This window comes from Poecilia latipinna, unplaced genomic scaffold (assembly GCF_001443285.1).
Source record: "Poecilia latipinna isolate Pla-1442-1.1 unplaced genomic scaffold, P_latipinna-1.0 Scaffold2475, whole genome shotgun sequence".
NCBI lineage: Eukaryota > Metazoa > Chordata > Actinopteri > Cyprinodontiformes > Poeciliidae > Poecilia > Poecilia latipinna.
This window is the reverse complement of record NW_015115091.1, coordinates 20,542-40,904: the sequence shown is the minus strand read 5'-3', so window position 1 is coordinate 40,904 and position 20,363 is coordinate 20,542. Positions and strand designations below refer to the sequence as shown.

The 20,363-nt window shown below is 43.9% G+C and overlaps 1 protein-coding gene across 1 annotated transcript in view; it reads left to right on the top strand.

Annotated features, from left to right (window-relative positions):
• LOC106937962 (ski oncogene-like) overlaps positions 1-13,425 on the top strand; it is a 21,322-nt gene extending 7,897 nt beyond the window's left edge. The window contains exons 2-7 of the mRNA XM_015019726.1: positions 9,294-9,410; positions 9,489-9,604; positions 10,008-10,294; positions 10,371-10,699; positions 11,156-11,386; positions 12,663-13,425. Coding sequence (XP_014875212.1) covers positions 9,294-9,410; positions 9,489-9,604; positions 10,008-10,294; positions 10,371-10,699; positions 11,156-11,386; positions 12,663-12,833 — 1,251 coding nt within the window. The 3' untranslated portion in view covers positions 12,834-13,425. The remainder of the gene's footprint in view (positions 1-9,293; positions 9,411-9,488; positions 9,605-10,007; positions 10,295-10,370; positions 10,700-11,155; positions 11,387-12,662) is intronic.
• The last annotated feature ends 6,938 nt before the right edge of the window (positions 13,426-20,363 follow it).

Below are 20,363 nucleotides of genomic sequence, written 5' to 3'. Positions count from 1 at the left end.
TTAACAACGGATTAAACAGTGTTAACTGCTGATAAAAGTGACAGAGGACACAGATATGGGAAGTGCAGCCCCTACTGTATCAGATTAACATAGGAATAACAGAGAGTGGGCAATTCTAAGGTAAAAACCGAGCGCATACAGCGTTCATGTTTTTTTTTTTTCCATCCATCCTGCGCCCCCCCTGCAATGGCACGGTGCCCCCCTTAGGGGGCACGCCCCACAGTTTGGGAACCTCTGGGTGGATGGATGATGAAATCAGAATGAAAGCAAATTTATTTAGTCTAGTGTGATATCAACCTACTGGGTGCTTTAAATCATTTGGCTGAACATTTTTGTTACTCTCTGTTTATTACAGATGAACTTTGCATTTAACAACCAGTCTCAGAGACCTTATGTAAGCACATCTTTTGGCTGAAGTTGCATCTTTCTTAGCCTCTATAGACCCTAGTTTTAAAAATACTAGGAATTACTGTGCTCATGTTAATGTTAGAAATTCAATCCCAGAAGAGGATAGAAAAGTTGTTGAAATGTCCGAGCTGTATTTACCCTCCAGAACCGTCTTTAAGCTATCCATCACTTCCAACCTTCCAATTCCTGGTCAGCTCTGAACAAGGAGCGCCGCTCTTTTCCTCATTTCCACGGAAACTGTTGCCAAAGCTAATTTGGCAAGAGGAAACAGAGACCCTAACCCCTGCCCATACCTCCCCAATCGTTCCCGTTTCTTCACTCTATCTGCAAACCTAGACATGCATGGAGACAGTCTGTAGTAGAAAAAGACTCATTTATTGTTTTTCACTTCTCCAGGCTTTTATCACCGTGGTCGTGTGGTTGTTTAATGACTTCCAGCCTCTTCAGGTTAAACTCTCCAGTCAGGATGCAGAGATCTGAAGATCTGGTCAAGTTGTAAACAGGACATCTTGAGGAAGGACAGTTGGTTAAAAACAATCATCTTTTTGTGTTTATGTATCTGTGGGACCAAATGACAAAGAAAGCTCTTGACTTACTACAGCAATCACTTTTCCTTACCTGTTTACTGATGAGCTGTACTCAAGGTCACGCTTTAGCTAAGCTGCTGTCACTTTGTCTAAGCATGTCATTGCTAATGCCTCATTCTAGATGTTCTCCTGTCATGTTTTTCTAATGCATTTAATGCAATTAATTTCTTTTTTTGTTTGTTTTACAAAGCTAGTTTTGAACTTTTACACAGTGCTGTAGAAGCATTGAACCTTCAGCCAGTTTCAGCAGTTCTGGGAGGCTTCTCCTGTTTTTGATTCTGGTGTCCCTCTGGACCCTTCTTGGAAGTGGGAGGTTGAAAAGTACTGCAATTTCACTGCAGTGAAATAATAATAATAATAATTTTGAATAGCAGTCGGCCGTCTGGTTTGTAGAAGGAGGGCGGTCCTCTGGGAAAGCACTCGGAGATGTCCAGAACAGTGTGTGTCTGGAGTGTGTCTTTCAAGTGGCGGGGATGCAGACGAAGCCGCTGTGGAATGAATGACGGCTTCCATGAGTGGAGACGGTACAGCCAGGTACTGCTGGGGGCCCGAGGCCCCTTGTCCCATCATCACTGTACACATGGGAGTCTCAACATCTGCCGTGGGTCTGCACACTCACCAGGCAGGCGTCTTTTTCCTCAGCTTTACTCAACAAGTTCATACTTGCTCCCAATAAATCCAAACTTATTGAGTAAATACAGTCACTTATGTGCTGAGCACAGGAAAAATTACTCGGCAGCACATCAAAGAGAATATTAGATGAGGTCATTTAAAGTCTAGTCAGCAAACCGGTTCATCTCAAACACAAAACTGCATCTCAGCAAGTCTGCAGGCTCCTGAATAATAAGACGATAGGATCCTTTTTTTTTTTTCAGCACAATGCTGCAGCGGCCCAACTGGAGCTATGGAAAGTGTTTTTGCTGTTTACTTCATTGAAGACAGAAGCCCTATTGTTCTCCGTGACTCCTCAGCCAAGGAGGTGATGGTGAGATGAACTGGTTGCCAAATTTAGAGCTCTTCTGTGTTCGCCTGTAACCCACAAACACTCACTCGAGGATTCGCTCTGCAGTGAGCTGCTGTTTCTCCTTCTCTGCACCATGCTCGGCTCTCGAGAGGCATGCACAGAAACAGGCAGATGTAGAGCAAAGAGAGGACGCTACATGCGAACATAAACATAAGCAGGTGGTGGGAGCTGAACTCACCTTCTGAGGGCTGCAGGACTTTCTTTTGCATAAACAGATGAGCCATGTGTTGTCTGACACCTGTTTGTTTCTTCTGCATGTGCAGGTATTCTTTAGTGGCGAGGGCTGAGCTAAACTGACACTTTGCTTCCAGGAAGGGTCCCCACCCTCTTCACAGCTCAGGGGGCCCTCTGAAAGACATGCAGAGAGGCCAAAGTCAGGTCACAGGCAGGGTGGGGCCCCATTCAGCCTCCTGACTCAAGACAAAAGCAAAGAAAACAGGTTGCTCGGCCTTTTATCTCAGCCTAGTCTGCAGGGATGCTAGATCTGCAACCACTTCTTCAGCCAAACATCTAAAGTTTGAATGTTTTCTGCTGACAGTCGCACAATCCTCACAAAAAGACAGTCCACGTTTAACCTCTGATTTATGCAAACCAATCACCAACATGTAGGCATTCAACTCCATTTTTCAGACAAAACTTCAGGTATATAGTCAAATATTGACAGCTGTGATTTTACACATTTAAGCATATTGTTCTGTATGAACAGAAACACATTTACCACAAATGTGTCTAACATGTCGAACGGTGGCCACATGTCTGCAGATTACTTTAGAACCACCTCTTGCTTTAGTCACTGTGTATTCTGTTTCAGGAAGAAAATGACTGTTTATGTTTTTAGAACAGGCCTGAACCCAACTGGAAGATTCTGCAGCTTTCTGCTTGCTTCACTCTGCAGCTGGAATTTAGCTTGTTTGCAGAAGACATCCTGTAATCTGTGACACAGGAAATGCTCTCAGACAGATAGATGAACGCTGAGAGGCGGGGGAGAGTTTTAGGAAAGACAGGGAGTGGTAGAAAAGGAAACAAGGTGCTGACCAAAGTGACAGATTGTATCAGGACAGAGATTCTGCTTTGCCTTAATAAAGGCTGGCTGTCATCTGTGAGTTGTTGATTCTTACTGGCTCTCATATTTTCAGCATTACACAGTCTCTGTAAAAAACACAAACAAAAAAAAAAGCAATGTTTGGTTTCACCTCAAACTGACTTCATTTCCCTGAGGTTCCCAAAGATATTTCCTTCCAAAAACTTTCAAGACAGCATTTATATAATCACAGAGGAACCACAACACTTTTACCACAAAACAGTTTCACTGTTTTAGTGAGCAGAAAATTAGCAAGAGTGCAGAAACGAGCTGATTTCACACTTAAGTTTCAGAAGGTTATAAACCGGTAGTTCTCCTTAAATGCAATGTTTGTCTGATTATCAGGTAGTGCGACCACCTCTATAGTGGCATGGCTTTTCTCAGTTCCCAGCTGTGGAGCTTCTGATCATCAAAAACATCAAAAACAGTAACACCCAATCTTACCAAGTATTTTTTCCTAATTTCTAGGAAAAAAAATACCAGACTTTAGTATTTAGTATTTTTCTCAGTATACCTGAAATAAGACAAAACTAATTTACAAGTAATTTTCCAGCAAGATATTCTTGAACATTGATCAAAAGTAATAATACCGATGGCAGATTTCTATACTACTACATGGGGAAAACATCTTGTTTTCTATATTTGAACTTGTTCTGAGAAGGATGATTTTTGCAGGGAAGCCAGACAGACATGGGCATTAACCTCAGTGAAGCATCTAATGCTGCACATCGTTCTGGGAAGAGTTGGAGGAGCAAATAATCTGATGTCACTCATTCTACCGAAAGACTGGTTAGACAAAGACTGAACATGGACGGGCTGTTAGGAAGTGTTGCTAGGAGAAGACATCTTCGGTGGCAAACTAATATATCAGCAGAAAAAAGATTACTAACTGATAAGCGTGGTGGAAAAGTTGGTGATTTGAGATTATTTTATGTTTATTATGTTGTAATGAGACTTTTAATGCAAAGTAAACAATTTTAATGGACTTTTAATGCAACTTTTAGTGCAACTTTGCATTAAAAGTGTCATTATTTACCGAATGACACTTCATGACAACAGCCATAGACATTCATAAAGACTCCTTCGTGTTCATAATGTGTGTTATGTCATGTTTATGACAGTGTCATGTCAGTCTTATGCACACTGCTTCAAATCAAGTCTTACCATATTTTCAAGAACTGGGTTTTATTTCAATCGGCCGTTATTGTATATACAGTAAATACAGTTATTCAATTGTATTTATTTAGTTAGTTAGTTTACATTACATCAGAGAAACACAAGCATTGTTCATAAAAAAGATTGTATTTTTTTTTTTAGTACGTAGTACTGTAGTATTTGTGTTCCTAAATGTTCCTCCTTTTATCGTCGCATTTTTAAGTAGATAAAAACTGTTGTCCTTGTTTTCAAAGTGGTAGGTGAGCCTAGATTTCACAACCAAACCTCTGAACAGTTTGTTTTGTCCTCACACTGAACACAGTGAGCAGCCAGAGCAGGAAAGGAAATCAAATCACTACGTTGAATTATTTAACATGGTCTGATGTTTTTTGCGTGGATTGATTAGAAAGTCTGGTATTTAAATCTGAAAGGTCAGCACAGTGAAAGTGGAGTGTATTCAGTTTCATTGAGATTTCGGTTCCCTAAATCCCTTTGTCTAAAACGAAAGTGTTTGGATGTGATTCCTGCTAAAAAAAATAATTTGAAAAAGAAAATCTTCCAGAATCTGTCCTTCTGGCATTATGGAACAGAAACAGAGCAACTTGTCAGAGAGTTCAGGTCTGCTGATTTGGTTTCTCTGAAAACAAGTGTCTTGTCTCAGTGGAGCAGCAGACACAGGAAGTTAAAGAACAAGGGTTTTTAAAAGTCTTTAGGAGAATACCCCACCCATCCTGTCTCTGCCACAAACAGCCTCTCTAACAGACACACACACACACACACACACCCAGACTGAAGATGTGCATGGGGCCCCTGCAGCAGCTGAGACATGCCTGACACTCCGACTGATGTGGCCCCATGACTTAATGCTTTGTGAGTTTCTCATGCGGGGTTTATTCCTGACTGCCATGTGCAAAGTAAGGGGCTGTAAATTAGACACACATGAGCTGCAGAGCTCGTGGTTGCATCCACACAGCAAGCTTAAAACACATGAAACACACAATAGAAATACAAATATAAGTCAAATACTCGTATAATCTTATTTACATTTAAGGAAATTCTTTCCATTAAAACTGAAGTTTGGCATGAAACCAAACAATATCTGAATAACAACATCAGGACTTAATGTGACTGGTTTGGAAATAAAGGCAGCATGTGTCGGTAACCTGTAGCAATTATATAAGAGAAATTCTTCCTCAGTGGTGCACACTGGAAGGAGAGTGGCAGATTCAACTATTTTACAGGTGTAGTTTGAACTCTGACCTAGCAGCAGTTGCCATGATGGTAAGACTTTTAAGATTAGGTATGTTTACCTGGACGTCTTGTGTTTTAAAGTCTCGAGTCACTCTGAACGTTTGACAACCTCTGAGGCTTTAAACAACAAAGGTCTCAGAGAACAGGTGTAATGTCTCCATTCCCAAACTTGGAGCTAAAGAATCGCATGAGAAGCATCTGAACCTCCTCACACGGCGAGCCACCGATGGGTCCATTCAGCTCTGCCGCTCTGCAGATGAAACAGGCCCTACTTCGTAACTGAAGCATGCTTGTAACACGGTGCCGCTGCGCTGACAGTACAAGGTGTGCTGTTCTTAGTGTGAGGTGTTGCAGCAGACGGTGCAGTGTGAGCACGTCTAACACACCCCGACTAATCTTTAAGCCTTATCTCAGAGGTGTGACATCCTGTCTATGCAGTGTGAGCCACGGCGGATTGCAGACAGCTGCGTAAGAGCATGAGCATGATTCCATTTGCATCATGCGCGGAAGCCTCCTGTTGGTCGGTCAGGGCTTCACCAGAAGACCCCTAAAGGGTTTCCATGGAGGCCCTTGGTTGTTCAGGTCTGCTTGTAGAAAGGGTTCTTAGGTTTACATCCCTGAGCCAGAGATGGGTATCTGATTATGTTCAAGCACCCAGAAAGACATCCACATTTTGTGACGGAGTCTTTCTAGGTGATCAAGATGAGTCCTGAACTCTGAGGAACCAGCCCTCTGTCTCTGTGCTGGGTGAAAACTCCCAGCCTCATGCCTCTCGGTCTCGCTGCTTAAACATGCAGATTTGTCTCTCTTCCTCCGAGTCGCCCTCCCGCCCCCTCCGCCGCTGAGACCCACAGGCTCAGCTGCTGGTTTTGTTGACCCCTAAACGCTCTGCTCCAGCCAAGATTTCTAGCGGATCTCGTCCTGCTGGAGAGCCGCAGTATTGGCAACCAGTGATCCACGAGACAAGGACTGACACGTGGCATGGAGGCGCAGATTTTGTGTGTGCGCGCGTGTGTGTGTGTGTGTGTTGGAGAGAGAGGATCAGCCGCTCTGTAGGCTAGCCACTTGCCTCTAGCCCTGCTTTGCTACAGTCAAATCTAGGACAAATCTCCTCATCTCTAGATAACCCACAAACTGTCAGCCTCTCTGGGTTCAGCTCTGCTTCCAGGACTCCTATAGCACTGACACATGGGGGGGTGTGTGGAATTCAGAGTACTTCAGAACAGTTTTAGTCATTTTGGACGGCAAATTGATCAGTAATGGAGGTAATTGATAGAAAAACTGAAGAAATGGGATCCATCTGGTCACAAACTTTTCCAGCTCTAAATGGTTTATTTGAGTTTATTTGCAGTTTGATGATGATGGAGACTTCATCAAACAAAACCAAAATATCTTCAGCATCTTTGTGAACCTATATATTTTTCTATAGCATAAGGCTCCTAAAGTTGTACTAACTGGCCAGAACAGGACTCCCATGATGTAATGGAAAGTTAATGAAAGTCGTGGAGCTGAGCCCTCAGGAGTCTAGTGGAACGAGGACAGCTGTCATGATGGGAGTGCTCGCCTGTCTAGTCACACCAATTCCCCGCCAGTGCAGCTCTGATTACATCCACAAGTGGCAAAGCAGGCCGCCGTGCCAACATGACCGGGAGGGGGGTGGAGGCGTTGGGGGGGACGACCTCACCCAGCTGCAAAGGACCACCTGTTGACACCCAGCAGGACGCTGCTTTGTCCCAGTGTGTTCAGAGCACTGTCCTCTCTCCAGTCCTGACATTGTGCTGCTGTAAACTTTGAAGGAAGAACAAGAGCATCACATCCTCCAGAGCAAAGCAGATTCCTCATGCAACAGTTTTTACCGTGTCTACTGTAGATAACCTTTGGATTCCCAGCAGACCACATATTTATCACATTTTTGTGTTGGGGGGACAGATCAAAGTGCTCAAACCCAGAACCCACAAACCAACCATCTTCAAACCAGCTGAGCCTCATTTTACCCACCGAAAGACAGTTTATCGTCACCGTGTTACTTCCATACCTTGACAGCTCCTCCACTTCCTGTAGAGCCCTCGTCAACAACAGACGTCCCCACTCAGCCGTTCAGCTTAACATTTTTAATCGATTATAAAGGCAGAATCATTGGCTGTTGACGTCTTCATGGTATGAAGGTCATAAGTAAATATTCTGCCGTAAATCATTGTCAGTGTTTACCACAACAACGTGTGAAACATGATGTAATTTATTTTATTTAAAGTAGATAACTAACAATTATCCCTGCTGCTATTGTTACAGTTCTAACATTTTGATATAAAAGCCTTTACTGTTTGGTAAGACAAATGTTGAAAACTCCTAATAAGCTGATTATTTAATCAGGCTCTCTGCTCAGGTAGCTGGCCTGCAGTCTGTTTCTTTATGACAGCTACAGTTTCTAGACAGCGCTGCCTTAAATAGAGTGATGAGTAGAGCAGAATTGTGTTGGAGCACAGCGCCCCCTCAGGATGGATGTGTGCACAGTTCAGTCTAGCCTGATTTGTGTTGCTGTCGGATTTTTGATTTTTTAAATTTGACCTTTGCCTTTTAGTGTATCATCAGCTTGTGCGACTTCTGCAGTTTGGTTGCTCTTATTTTTAGAGAGTATCTTTCTTAATGCTTTTGTCTGCTTTCAACGCACTGTGTTGGTAGATTTGACTCTGCACCAGTCAGGTTTAGCTTCCATTAAGAAAAAGTACGATAGAATTTTTTTTTTCTTTTTTTAGAGAGCGACACACTTTCTGTTCAGTTTCTGCAGTAACTCAGAGTGCGTGTGTGTTTGTGCGGCAGCTAGTGACAGCCACAGCTGGGAGAAGCTGAGGTCATAGTGACAAAGCCCTTCTTGTCTGCCTTTCTGGGTGTATCGGAGTGTGTCAGACACTCACACTGCCCCAGTCACCTCTTGCCTTCTCTCTTGGCTGGCAGTATGCAAACACACCTTCGCTGCTCTGGATCCCGTGTGTGATGCAGAGTGTGGGTCGTATGCGTGTGTGTGTGTGCGCACACCTAAATTTAACCCCCTGGTGGCTGCAGCCAGCTCCCCTAACGGCACGTTGCTCGGTGGGTTTTCACTTTATGGATTTTTTTAATGTAACAACCTCTAGCTAGCAGTGCAACCTCTGATGACTTACATCCCAAAGGAACACATGAAATCAGACTAATGTGTAAAATCAAAACAGAGTCTGCAGTGTTGTCACTATGAAGAACTATGCAACAGTTGTTGGACATTACATTCCTCTCTGTGCCACTGATAAATCCAGCCTCTTGGTTGAGGTCTCTGCTAACAATTTTCTGACAGAAATATTTAACAATAACGTGAGAAGATTCTCTTATATAATAATAATTTCTTCTGATAAAGATGTGTGTGTAAAAGGCAACGAATGTTCTGTTTTGGAGTGTCCACATCAGGGCGGCACTTCTGATATGCATACCCCTTAGAGTTAGTCAGGATTATGCTTTATTAGCTATAGGCAGACGGTGTCTCATGTGCTCCAGACAGCGGTCAGATTAGACTTAGATTGGACGGAATCAGGAGGAAATCATTCATGTCGGAGTCAAGCTAACAGACAAAAGCACACACACTTCCCATGTTCATTTCCCTCCATCTGGAATAAGTGAAAACTCTTCCAGCTTTTTATATAAAACGTATGAAGTATTTTTGACATGATTGTGAAACTCTCAGTGGCAGTGATTGTATAAACGAGACACAATGCCCTGACTAACATGGAGTCTTTATGTCAACGTCCTGTCTGTCTTTTAGGCGTCTGATGGCATCCCTGTGAAAAAGTCCAAACTGGAAGACATCCCGTCACAGTCTCCACTTGGTGACAAAGAGAAGCAGCACGACTGGCTGCAGTCTCTGTCTGCCTCAAGCAAGGTCAGTGTGGCTGAGCTCAGATGAAAGTCCTGATCATTTCAGATCAAGTCGTCTAAAGTGAGATCTTGTGTCTCTTAGGGGATCAACTGCCTGCAGCCCAGACAGAGACCTTCAGCTTTCAGACCATGGTCTCCTCACATCTCTGCTGGGGAGAAGGAGCCGCCCCCCCACCCTCTGGCTCTGCTGAGAGACAGGTGAGTCCAGCTCAGAACCTGACAACACTGTGATCCACCCTGTGTTACACCACATTGGTCCACCCATTGGTCCACCCATTGGTCCACCCATTGGTCCACCCATTGATCTTCCTTGTGATCTAACCCCCTATGATCCACCCTGTAGTTGACCTGCTACCTTATGGAAACATCTGATTCTTTTAGCTCTTTATATTCAGTCACAGCTGAGGGAAAATCTAATCTCTTAAAGCCACAGACGGCTGTGGTTTGAACATCATGGCTGTTCACCGTCTGGGTTTGCTGGTGCTCCAGGGGTCCGGCTCCCCCACCCGGCCCGGCCATGTCCCCACACCAGGGCTATAGACTGCCACCTTTATAGATCAGAACACTACCAGCCTTAACATCACCTGTTGTTGTCCTCCAGCTTCTACAACTACAAGAGCCTCGAGAATGCTGTGGCCCCCAACGTGGCCCTCACGCCACTCCCTCTGGGGAAGGCGGGGCCCACATCCCCGCCTGCCGCCAACACGTCCCAGCCTTCAGATGAGGGTGCCAGCCACAGCTCCAGACCTCGTAAGAGAAGAGCTACGGAGGAGCTGCCGGCTCCAGCTCCAGAGGGCCCTTGCCCCCCACCTGCTGCCTCCTGCCGGCCCCCACCGCAGGATGACAAGGACTCCGAGGTGGAAGTGGAGGTGGAGAGCCGTGATGACTGTGAGTAGTGCTCCGGCCCTCCTGTGTTCATAAACGTGTTGCAGTCATTGACGTGTTTCTTATCTTTCCTCCACAGTCACGTCCTCCATGTCCTCCCTGTCCTCGCCGTCCTTCACCTCATCCAGCAGCTCCGCCAAGGACCTGAGCTCACCGGGTGCCCAAGGGCCGGTCTGCACCGTCACGTTGGCGGAATGCTCCGCCCCTGCCGCTGCAGTCCCCGCTGTGGCCGTGGCGCCTTTGGAGCTGGGGCTGGAGTCAGAGCTGGAGAGCCTCAGGCAGGCGCTGGACGGCGGGCTGGACTCCAAGGAGTCGAAGGAGAAGTTCCTACATGAGATCGTGAAGATGAGAGTGAAGCAGGAGGAGAAGCTGGGCTCAGCCCTGCAGGCCAAGCGGAGCCTCCAGCAGGTAGTTAGGCTCTGCACTCATTAACTCCACATTCCAGCTACACACTTCAACAAACTGATCAAAGAAGAAGGACTTCAACACAACTCGTTTCTCAAAACTAAAACGTCACTTTTATTGGCGACTGTACTCACGCAAGTATTCAGCACTTTCATGACAAGCATGTTTAGTATGCAGTGGAACACCTTCTGCTGTTCTGTTCTGCTGCACGTGAGTTTTATAGACAGGCACCGGAGGAACCAGTCTTTTCCTCCACAGCTGGGTTTGGAGTTGTTAAAAATAGCATTTATTTTACTCTTTGTAACATTAGTTTTATTTAACATTTTGAATGGTTTTGGTCACTTGTTGATTACAAACACACGAGGAACTTAGAAATTTGCTAATAAGAAGAACTTGAGTTGCACACGGAGATAAACTCAGAGAACTTGCAGGCTAACTGTAGCCATCTCTTCTTCACAGGAGCTGGAATTCCTGCGGGTGGCGAAGAAGGAGAAGCTCCGAGAGGCGACCGAGGCCAAGCGCAGCCTGAGGAAGGAAATCGAGCGTCTGCGAGCCGAGAGCGAGAAGAAGATGAAGGAGGCGAACGAGTCACGGATCCGTCTGAAGAGGGAGCTGGAGCAGGCGCGGCAGCTGAGGGTCTGCGATAAAGGCTGCGAGGCCGGCCGTCTCCGCGCCAAATACTCCGCACAGGTCCGGCACAAACTGGAGCCTCTCACACTCTCACTTCCAAATGTGGAAATATTGAAAAACCGTCAGACCCCAAAAGTGGCTAAGCTGCTGTATGTACACAGCAGTCATATTGTCTCACTTTCAGGACAGGGGGAGACAGAAAGTGTTCTCTTCCTCCCAGTCAGAAATGAACGGGTGTAGTTCGGCTCCTCCCCCTGGAAGAGGAAACAGGAAGAGGTGTCGGCTTCCCTGAGGCAGCTTTAGACAAAACAAGAAGGAGACTCTGTCCTCCAGCTGCGTCCATGTCCTCCTGCGGAGACGCGGCCATCTCAGAGAGGAGACGCTGTCAGCGCAGCCAGGAAAACAAACAGGATCAGGACGTGAGAGCAGCAGAGTGTTTGGATGAGTGTGAGACACGAGCTCTGCGTCTTTGATCCGTGGTCCAGTTCCAACTAGTTGTCTGGCAGCAAAACCTGACCACTGTTTCTGGAAAATACTGGGTGGAAGGACGTTCAGCGACCGAGCCGCTGCTCCATACGTCTCCATGTGAAACCCTCTGTTTGGGTTTGAGTGGATGAGGCTGCTGTGAGGAGCACATGGTGCGGTGAGGTCACACTGACCTGGCCTATCAGCGCTCTGCGTTAGGTCATCCAGCAACCTCAGCCAATGGGAAGACGTGTTATTCTGGGACGGCTGAATGTCTCCAGCCTGAGGGAGGGCCCTGCACCCACAATCAGCCGTGTTTAACTCTCTGTTCCCAGGAGCGCAGGCCTTTCTCTGATTTTCCTGTGCTTCTCGGCTTCACAGCTAATGTAGCTAATGAGCAGGGGGCGGAGCTAATTCTGCCTCAGAACCTGAACAAAAGAACGAGTCACAACTCGAAATGGCTGTAATGTTGGTCTCTGGTTGATTCTAGCAGTTCATTCATGAGAGATTCTGCCGGTGGGAACTTTAGTCTGAGCGAGGCTGTTTCACAACAGAACCGTGAACAGTTGCCGTGACAACATTAAGAAACCTTGGGTTTGAAAAAGGACAGCAGCTGAGAGGAGTCGGTTTGTTTACACAAGGAAAATGACTCTTTCCATACAATGTCAGAACTATTTGATCAGTGAATTACATGCAGTCATGCCGAGAGCCCAGACCCTCTGGACGAAGCAAAGTGCAGGACAACGGGCTGGTTTTTACCAGACTAGGGCTTCACCTAGCACAGTTTTCTGGCCGATCATTGTGTTTGAAGTTTATTTAAATAGAATAGAAAGTTTTTTCTCTTAAGATGACTTCTCTTTGTGTTTATCAGATCGAGGACCTCCAGATGAAGCTGCAGCATGCCGAGGCTGACCGCGAGCAGCTCAGAGCCGACCTGCTGCAGGAGCGGGAGGCCAGAGAGCACCTGGAGAGGGTGGTAAAGGAGCTCCAACAGCAGCTCTGGCCCAAACCTGGCAGCAAAGAAGCGGCCCCTAACAAGTAACCCCGAGACAAGCATCGGCACTCAATCATTCCCCCTCATTGCTCTCATCCCATCTGACACAGCCTGCTGCTCCAGCAGCTCTGGGCCGACCCACGGCACCACCGTCACCGACACCTGAACCCAAATCGTCCAGAAGACAGAGAAAACGTTCCCATCAGAGGAAACACGCAGGTGTTTTCTGATCCAGACCCATGAAGAGTTAAGGGGAGAGCAGAAGCAGCCAGGGGATACGCGTTTCTAAATCCAGCACTGACTGACTCACCGTTCACTCTCAGACCTGCAAACAGACGAGGATGCAGCTGCGCCCGCCAGAAAACGAAACCAGACTCTCACGCCGCACTAACAAACTGCTGGAAGGCCATCATGACATCACAGCTGCAGCGAGGGGCCACAGCCTAGAGGGCGGGGCCGGGGCCGGCCCCTCCAAATAAAAGGCTTCCAGCGTCGGCTCACGGCTGGAAGCAGGCAGAGGCTCTTCAAGACATTATAAGCTATCTAGAGACTACATAGTGATATGGACAGGAAAAAAAAATGCTTTCATCAGTGCTGGTGGAGTGGAAACAAATGAATATGATAGACAATAAATGTAAAAGATGCAAACTCCACCACGGTGTGGACGTTCAGGAGGTTTCCTGTCATTCAGCTACAGATCCAACCCTCCATTCAGGCACAGTTAAAGGCACCTTCTCTGTTTTCACTGAGCACTTGTTGGACAGTCTCACACACACATCCACGCTGGTTGCCATAGTTTTACTTTGATTTTTTTTTCTCCCTCCAGTGTGAGCGTGGCCTTGTGTTCTCGTAACGTTTGAATGACAGACGGCGTGTTTTGTTTTGTTTTTTTCCCTCCAGACCGGCTTCGTCATCCAGGAGCTTTTCAGCGGGCTCTTGTCAATTACCACAAAAAATGTCTGATTGTGAAGTTAAGGCGTGTAAATAAAAAAAAAGTTCTTTTTGTTTTGTACTTTACAGTAATAAATCGCACTTTTGTCAAAACTTTAAAAAAAAAACACCAGAAAAAAAAATACAGTTTAAATGCGTTTTACTGCCACTGTTATCATCCAGTGGCCACAGAATCAAGCGAGTAAAAAGCTGCTGCGGTTTCCAGCAGCTGATTGTAAATAGACAGGAAAATGTTCAGCAGGCAGGACTTTTCAGGAAGTTTGGAGCAGCTCAGATCTCTGCGGGCTGGACTGTTACAGCAGCACGAACAAACAAACAGTCAACTCTTGGATGTTGTTTTTGTATGTGGAGATACTTTTATTGCTTGTCTGTTGTGTTCACAATTCGTTTTCCGGTAGGAATCTCATCCTCTTTATGCATGAGAAACGAAAAAGGTTTGCCATTCATATAGTCACTTATTGGGCATTGATACTGTACGTGTAAGGGTTTTTATTGTGTTATGCAACATAAAGCGACTTGTCTTATTTAGCAGGAAAAGCATTGGTGTTAAATAAAAGCCAAATGCCATTTTTAGATCAACTTACATTTACAACAAAAAAAAATAAAAAATAAAAATATTAAAAGAGGAAAACAAAAAAATGAGTGCAATGCTGGACAACCTCAAGTGCCTGAGAGATGGGCGAAAGGTTTCCAGAGTCAGAAACCTGACGGCGGCGCTGCCGTCTCATTCCCATCAGCAGGTTTCGAAACGAAGAGGCCCTTCTGTGCTCTGCAGCGCTTTAATCAGTGTTTCCTTGAATCAGCAGTTTACAGAACTCTGCGCGGCGCAGAAAACACTCTCAACAAATGCTTCAAATGTTTTTTTTGTTTTTTTTCTTCTGATGTCTGAACCAGTGATATGCATGCTCTCAGAGGAGATTTTATAAACGATCCTAAAAAAAAAAAAAAAAAAACTTGGTAAATTGTTACTATAAATTGTACATAAGGACTTTTACAGTTGGGTTTGCTGATGCAAGTGTTGGACCGGGCCTTTTCTGATGCAGCATTACAGACGTTCCCTGATGTTGCCTCCCTCCAGCAGACCCGTGTTGGTACATTTTTCTAGTAGTTTTTACTCTTCAGAGTTCATATCCTCTGTGTTCTGGTTTTCTACGGCGGAGGGAAGCGCTAACATCGGCCTGTTTGCTCTCCCGTCCAAAACAAAGGAAAAAAAAAAAGAAAGCGATTTAATGATGTCTTGTTTTCTAAAGGAGAATCTTTTTTTTTTCTAAGCGATGGGCAGCAAAGGAGCAATAACAGTCCGTATTAATAGGCCAAATACTAGCCAGTGTGAAGATTTGAATACAAATTTACATGTGTAAATATGTTTTTCATTTACGATACTGTATTATAAATGTACATGGTGTTTCCATATCTTTTCTTACAGCAGCTGTTTGTTTTTCTTTTCCGTTTATGTTGTTGTTGTTGTTTTTTTTTAAGTTTGTGTTTTAATGAAAATGTTTCAGGAACAGTTGATGCAGAGAATATTCCCTTCACAAACATTTTATCCTGTTTTGTTTTTTTTTCTTTTTCATACTAAATAGTTTTTACTGAATTATCTTTTTTTCACTTCATATAGATTTTAAGCAAATGTTCAGCATCGTATAGCCGGCCCACATGACTTCCTCTCCCCTCCCTCATGTATTATTTTTAGCCCTGTGCTGCTGCTGATACTATATACAGTTCTAGAAATATTTTTATGTAAGAGGCAAGCTTTGTCATGTATTAACGCCACATATATAATATGAAAAGAAGTTTGGCTTATTCATCTATGTCCGTTTTATTCCCCCCACCCCCCCGTGTTTTGACACCTTTCCCCTTCCCTCCTCTAACGACTCGGACTATATTGTAAAGGACTTTATGAGATTATGTTTGAAAATAGCCATGCTTATATACTACAGTGACTGAATGTACAGTGTATAGATGCATTACCAGAAATAAAGATGTTTGTCCAGATTGAATGGCCCAGTTTCTGTTCATTCCTAATTATCCTAAGGTAGTGACAGACTTCATGCTTTGTTTTTTTTTATTTTTTTTTATTTGTTGTTTTTTTTTTTCAGATTGGCTCAACAAATAATTTCAGGTCGATCCAAATCAGAGCTCAGTTTCATTTGTTTCTTTGTTCCATCCTGCTGCAGCACCAGTGAAGCTTCTGGAACCAGGCCTGCATTTCAATAAATCACAATGTAACCAAGTATAAAATTTAATTCAAAAACCAAAACTGATTATGTAGAATAATACAAAAAGTGATGAATCTTAAGTGTTTATTGCTGCTCATTTTGATGATTATATATAAATCTATTAAAAACAAAAAAAATCTGTTTCTCAGATGATGGACTCAGACCTGAACTTTCAGAACCTCATAAAGACGGTTACAAAGTCGGCCTTCTATGACCTGAAGAGCATTTCCAGGATTAAAAGACAAATATCACAGCAAGATTTAGAGAAACTCATCCATTTGTTGATGTTCAGTTGCATTAATTTCTGCAACAGTGTCTTCACAGGTCTGCCTGTAAAAATCAATCAGGCAGCTGCAGCTGATCAGAAGACTGCTGTTCACGTTCTCACTGAAACCAGGAAGACAGAGCACATCAACCCAGCTTTAAAGTCCCTACACTGGCTCCCTGTAGCTCAAAAAATAGACTTTAAAATACTGTTTAGTTTATAAATCACTGAAGAGCTCAGTTAGCACCACAATACATTAAAGATCTGCTGTTGTGTCAATCTTCCAGACCTCTCAGGGCTTCTGATTCTGGTTCTGTTCTGCATCCCTGGAACCAGAACCAAACATGGTGAAGCAGCATTCAGCTTCATGCATCACAAATCTGGAACAAAAAGTCAAAAAGTTAATTGAAAGTGACGACTTTGCATTATTTAGTAGATGTATACACTTGAATGCAAAGGTGGCACTTTCAATGCAACTTTTAAAGCCACTTTACATTAAAGGTGTCATTGTTTGACGAATGACACTTCATGATAACTGTCATAAACATTCATAAAGACTCCTTCATGTTCATGAACATGAAGACTCCTTCATGAACATGACATATCATGTTATGTCATGTTATGTCATGTTTAAGACAGTGTCATGTCAGTCAAATAAAGAATTACCACAGCAGATAGATATATCCTAGAACTAATGATGATGGCAAGGAAAAAACCTATAACTAAACAATGACTTAGCAGCCCAACCTCCAGTATCAAACAGTCAATGGGCATTGTTAATAGTATTCAGGACATGGAGCATTTGGCCTTTAAATTAAAACTAGAAGAAGAAAAGGGGGATGCTTTCTGGGAAAAATGGGACACACACCCTATGGTAAGAGGTGACAGCCTATCATTACCTTGGCACTGCTTGCGTGTCTTTTTTTTCTTTCTCTGCCTGGTCATCATTGGTATTCTTGGTTTTTAAGAAAAAAATGTTCCACTTTATGTGTTTGTACTTTTTTTCCCGTTTTCTTTACTATTTTGCTGCTTTATAATGTAAAATGTTTTGATGAGAAAAATACTGAATTAATACTAACAACAACAACAACAACAATAATAGTAATAATAATAATTATAAGAGTATGTTCTTGCTTCCATTTCCCATCTGGTTTACGTACCCAGATATGGTTGTTTTAGAGCAGCTGCAGGAAAAAAAAAAAAGCCCTCCATAATTACAGAGGAAACCTTGAAAAGCAAAAGACGAGTTGCAAACTCTGAACTAGACACTAGTGCACCCCGGATCTCCATTTTACGCCTACTCTGCCTGCCAGCATTTCATGTAAACATTCATTAGTGTGAGCTCCAAAGCTGTGTGTGTGTGTGTGTGTGTGTGTGTGTGTGTGTGTGTGTGTGTGTGTGTCTGTGTGTGTGTGGAGTATAGCTTAGCTTCAGGCCCCTCTCCATCCAGTGGATGTTGTTCATGGCCAACCGACTGATTTTTCAAAGGTAAATTAGGCTTTAAATACTTAAAGAACTTCAAAGGTTACCTTAAAGTAAAATGAGAAATCATATTTCTCCTGCTCTATCTTTTCTTGCTGCAGCGTCATTGATAGAATGAGAGCCACTGCCCACTGTTGCTACATGCTAACCAAAGAGGAGTGCCTGCTGAAAGTCGCTGACTTGATGTAATTAGCTGGGTTTCCTTAGAAAACGGTTTACACATTTAAATGATAAATGGAGCTTGGATGCATTGACTGATCGCCAGGATCAGATCGGAACATATACGACTTTGTGTAGGATTAGATTTAGTTGATTGGATATATCTGTATATGAATTAGATTTTTTTTTTTGGGAAGTGTCTTGAAGCTATTGTTGTGAATTAGTGCTATATAGATAAACCCAAGTTGAATTAGAAGAAATTTAGTCAGCAAAATTATTTTTCCTACATAAATTACTATGAATCACTCAAATATATTTTTAATATAAATTGTTCCTATCAAATGTTACATCCGCAGATCAGATTCAACAGATACACAGACATCTGTGGAGAGGTAAGTCCAACACTGTAGATAAACATGGGGGATTTAGCCAGAAGTAATTTTTGAAGGAGACAAGAGAGATCATATTTCTCCTGCTTTAGCTTCCCTTCATTAAATACACATCCACATACAGGGCCAGTGTTTCATAAAGAGTCCATCGCTTCATGTAGGTTGGAGCTTAAACCTCGTTCCAGTGGAGCTCTGGCTCTTTCCATTTGTTGTCTAGATCTCACTGATGTATTTTAAAAGTAGTTCACTTCTTATACAGTCTGGATTTGATAAAGCACCTGTAGGCACATGGGACCAAAACGAAAGGGCTGGTGCTCAAAGACTAAAAAAATAGAAATCTTCTTTATATTATGACATAAAACTTACGTCTGTGTTGCATTATTTTATTTAGTGTGGGTATGATGCATCACTGATCCCATGAATCTCATACCCAGCTTGGTTTAAAACCAGTTTTAGTTGATCTTTCATACACTTTTACATTTAGTGAGAAAACGGACTGAAGTACGAATGGTTTCCACTTTTCCTCAGCAGTTTAATCTAATAGTCATTCTGTTCATTAAAGCAAAGCTGTAGCCCAGCCAGCATGCCTAGGTGGGACCCATGTGGGGACAAGGAGGGCAGACTATATGGGTCCCATATGGGTTTGTCCGCGGGTTCCACGATGGCCCCACATGGGTTTGCCCATGTAGGGCCACAGCCCACATGGGTGCTACATGGGCCCTAATTGGACAAAACCCATGTGGGCCACCACCATATAGGGCCCATGCAGGGCCCATGTGGGCTCTGGCCCTACATGGGCAAACCCATGTGGGGCCATCGTGGAACCCGCGGACAAACCCATATGGGACCCATATAGTCTGCCCTCCTTTTCCCCACATGGGGCCCACCTAGGCATGCTGGCTGGGAGGTGTGTACACGAAGGTTTAATCTGATTTACTTCTGAGGGCTAAAATCTAATCAGTCCATTATTAAAAGCTTAAAATCTTTGTTTTCCCCTTGTATTAAAAGTGATGGCAGTGACCATGTCACGGACACAGATTGTTGAAAACAACACATGTGCTTCCAATGCTCAGTGGATTTGAATTGTTTATGTATGTATGAGAAGACTTGGAAAAAGTGAAGAGAATAGATACTGCTTACTCTTACATTATTCCACCTACTATAGGCAACATTTCATCAAATGCAGCAGACTTGACCTTTCTCTCTCTGCCGCACTTACACACACGCACACACACACACACACACACACACACACGCACACAAACACACACACAGCTGGGTTCCTCAGAAAGGCCTCTATTAGCCGGTGCAGGTCACTGGCCTCTGGGCAGGTTCAATATTTATGGGTCGCTGCAGCATTTTACCATCTCAGCTTGACAAAAGTGATCAACGTCTCAGGTCCTGCGCCTGTCAATCCGACAACTCTGCACATCATGTCGGCTGCCGTCACAGTCGGCCCCGCAGGATGTCTGTCACTGGCTGACGAGACGTGGCTGTCAGGAGGTGGCACAAAAAAACCGGACCAGTAGGCTGGCATTTCCTAGCCTTGATCTCTCCAGATTTAAGCAGTCTGTAAAAGTGGAGGTGTGCCTGTGTGCATAATCACAACCCAAAACATCCAGACCAGGTTTGGAATGCACGTGTACCAAACAAATACAGCGTTTGTTTTATACCTGAACACACATAGGAGATGCATGTGCAGGACTATGTGTGTAATACGCTAGTTCACTAGAAGTAGTGATTGCTTTTCAATTCAATTCACTTCCAAAATATTTTATCGATCCCAAAGGAAATTAAATGTTTCTTCAAAGAGTTATTGTAGATAGTGATGGCTGTTGCCAGAAAAGATCTCTTGTAGAGAAATTTGACACAGATTTGAAAAAGCCTCTGACTGAAGACGTGAATAGATGATGCTCTCAACAATAGACTTATAGAAGATCTGCACCATTAACACATTTAGCATCACATACACAAGGATTGTTTGACACTCCCAATATCTTCCTCCTGACTAATTGATTGCTTTGGGTCAGGAATGGAGCATTTCTTCAGACAGTGATAGTAGCACTGGGGAGGAGGTGAAGGAGTTTCATGTTTTAAAAGGTTGTCTGTCTCA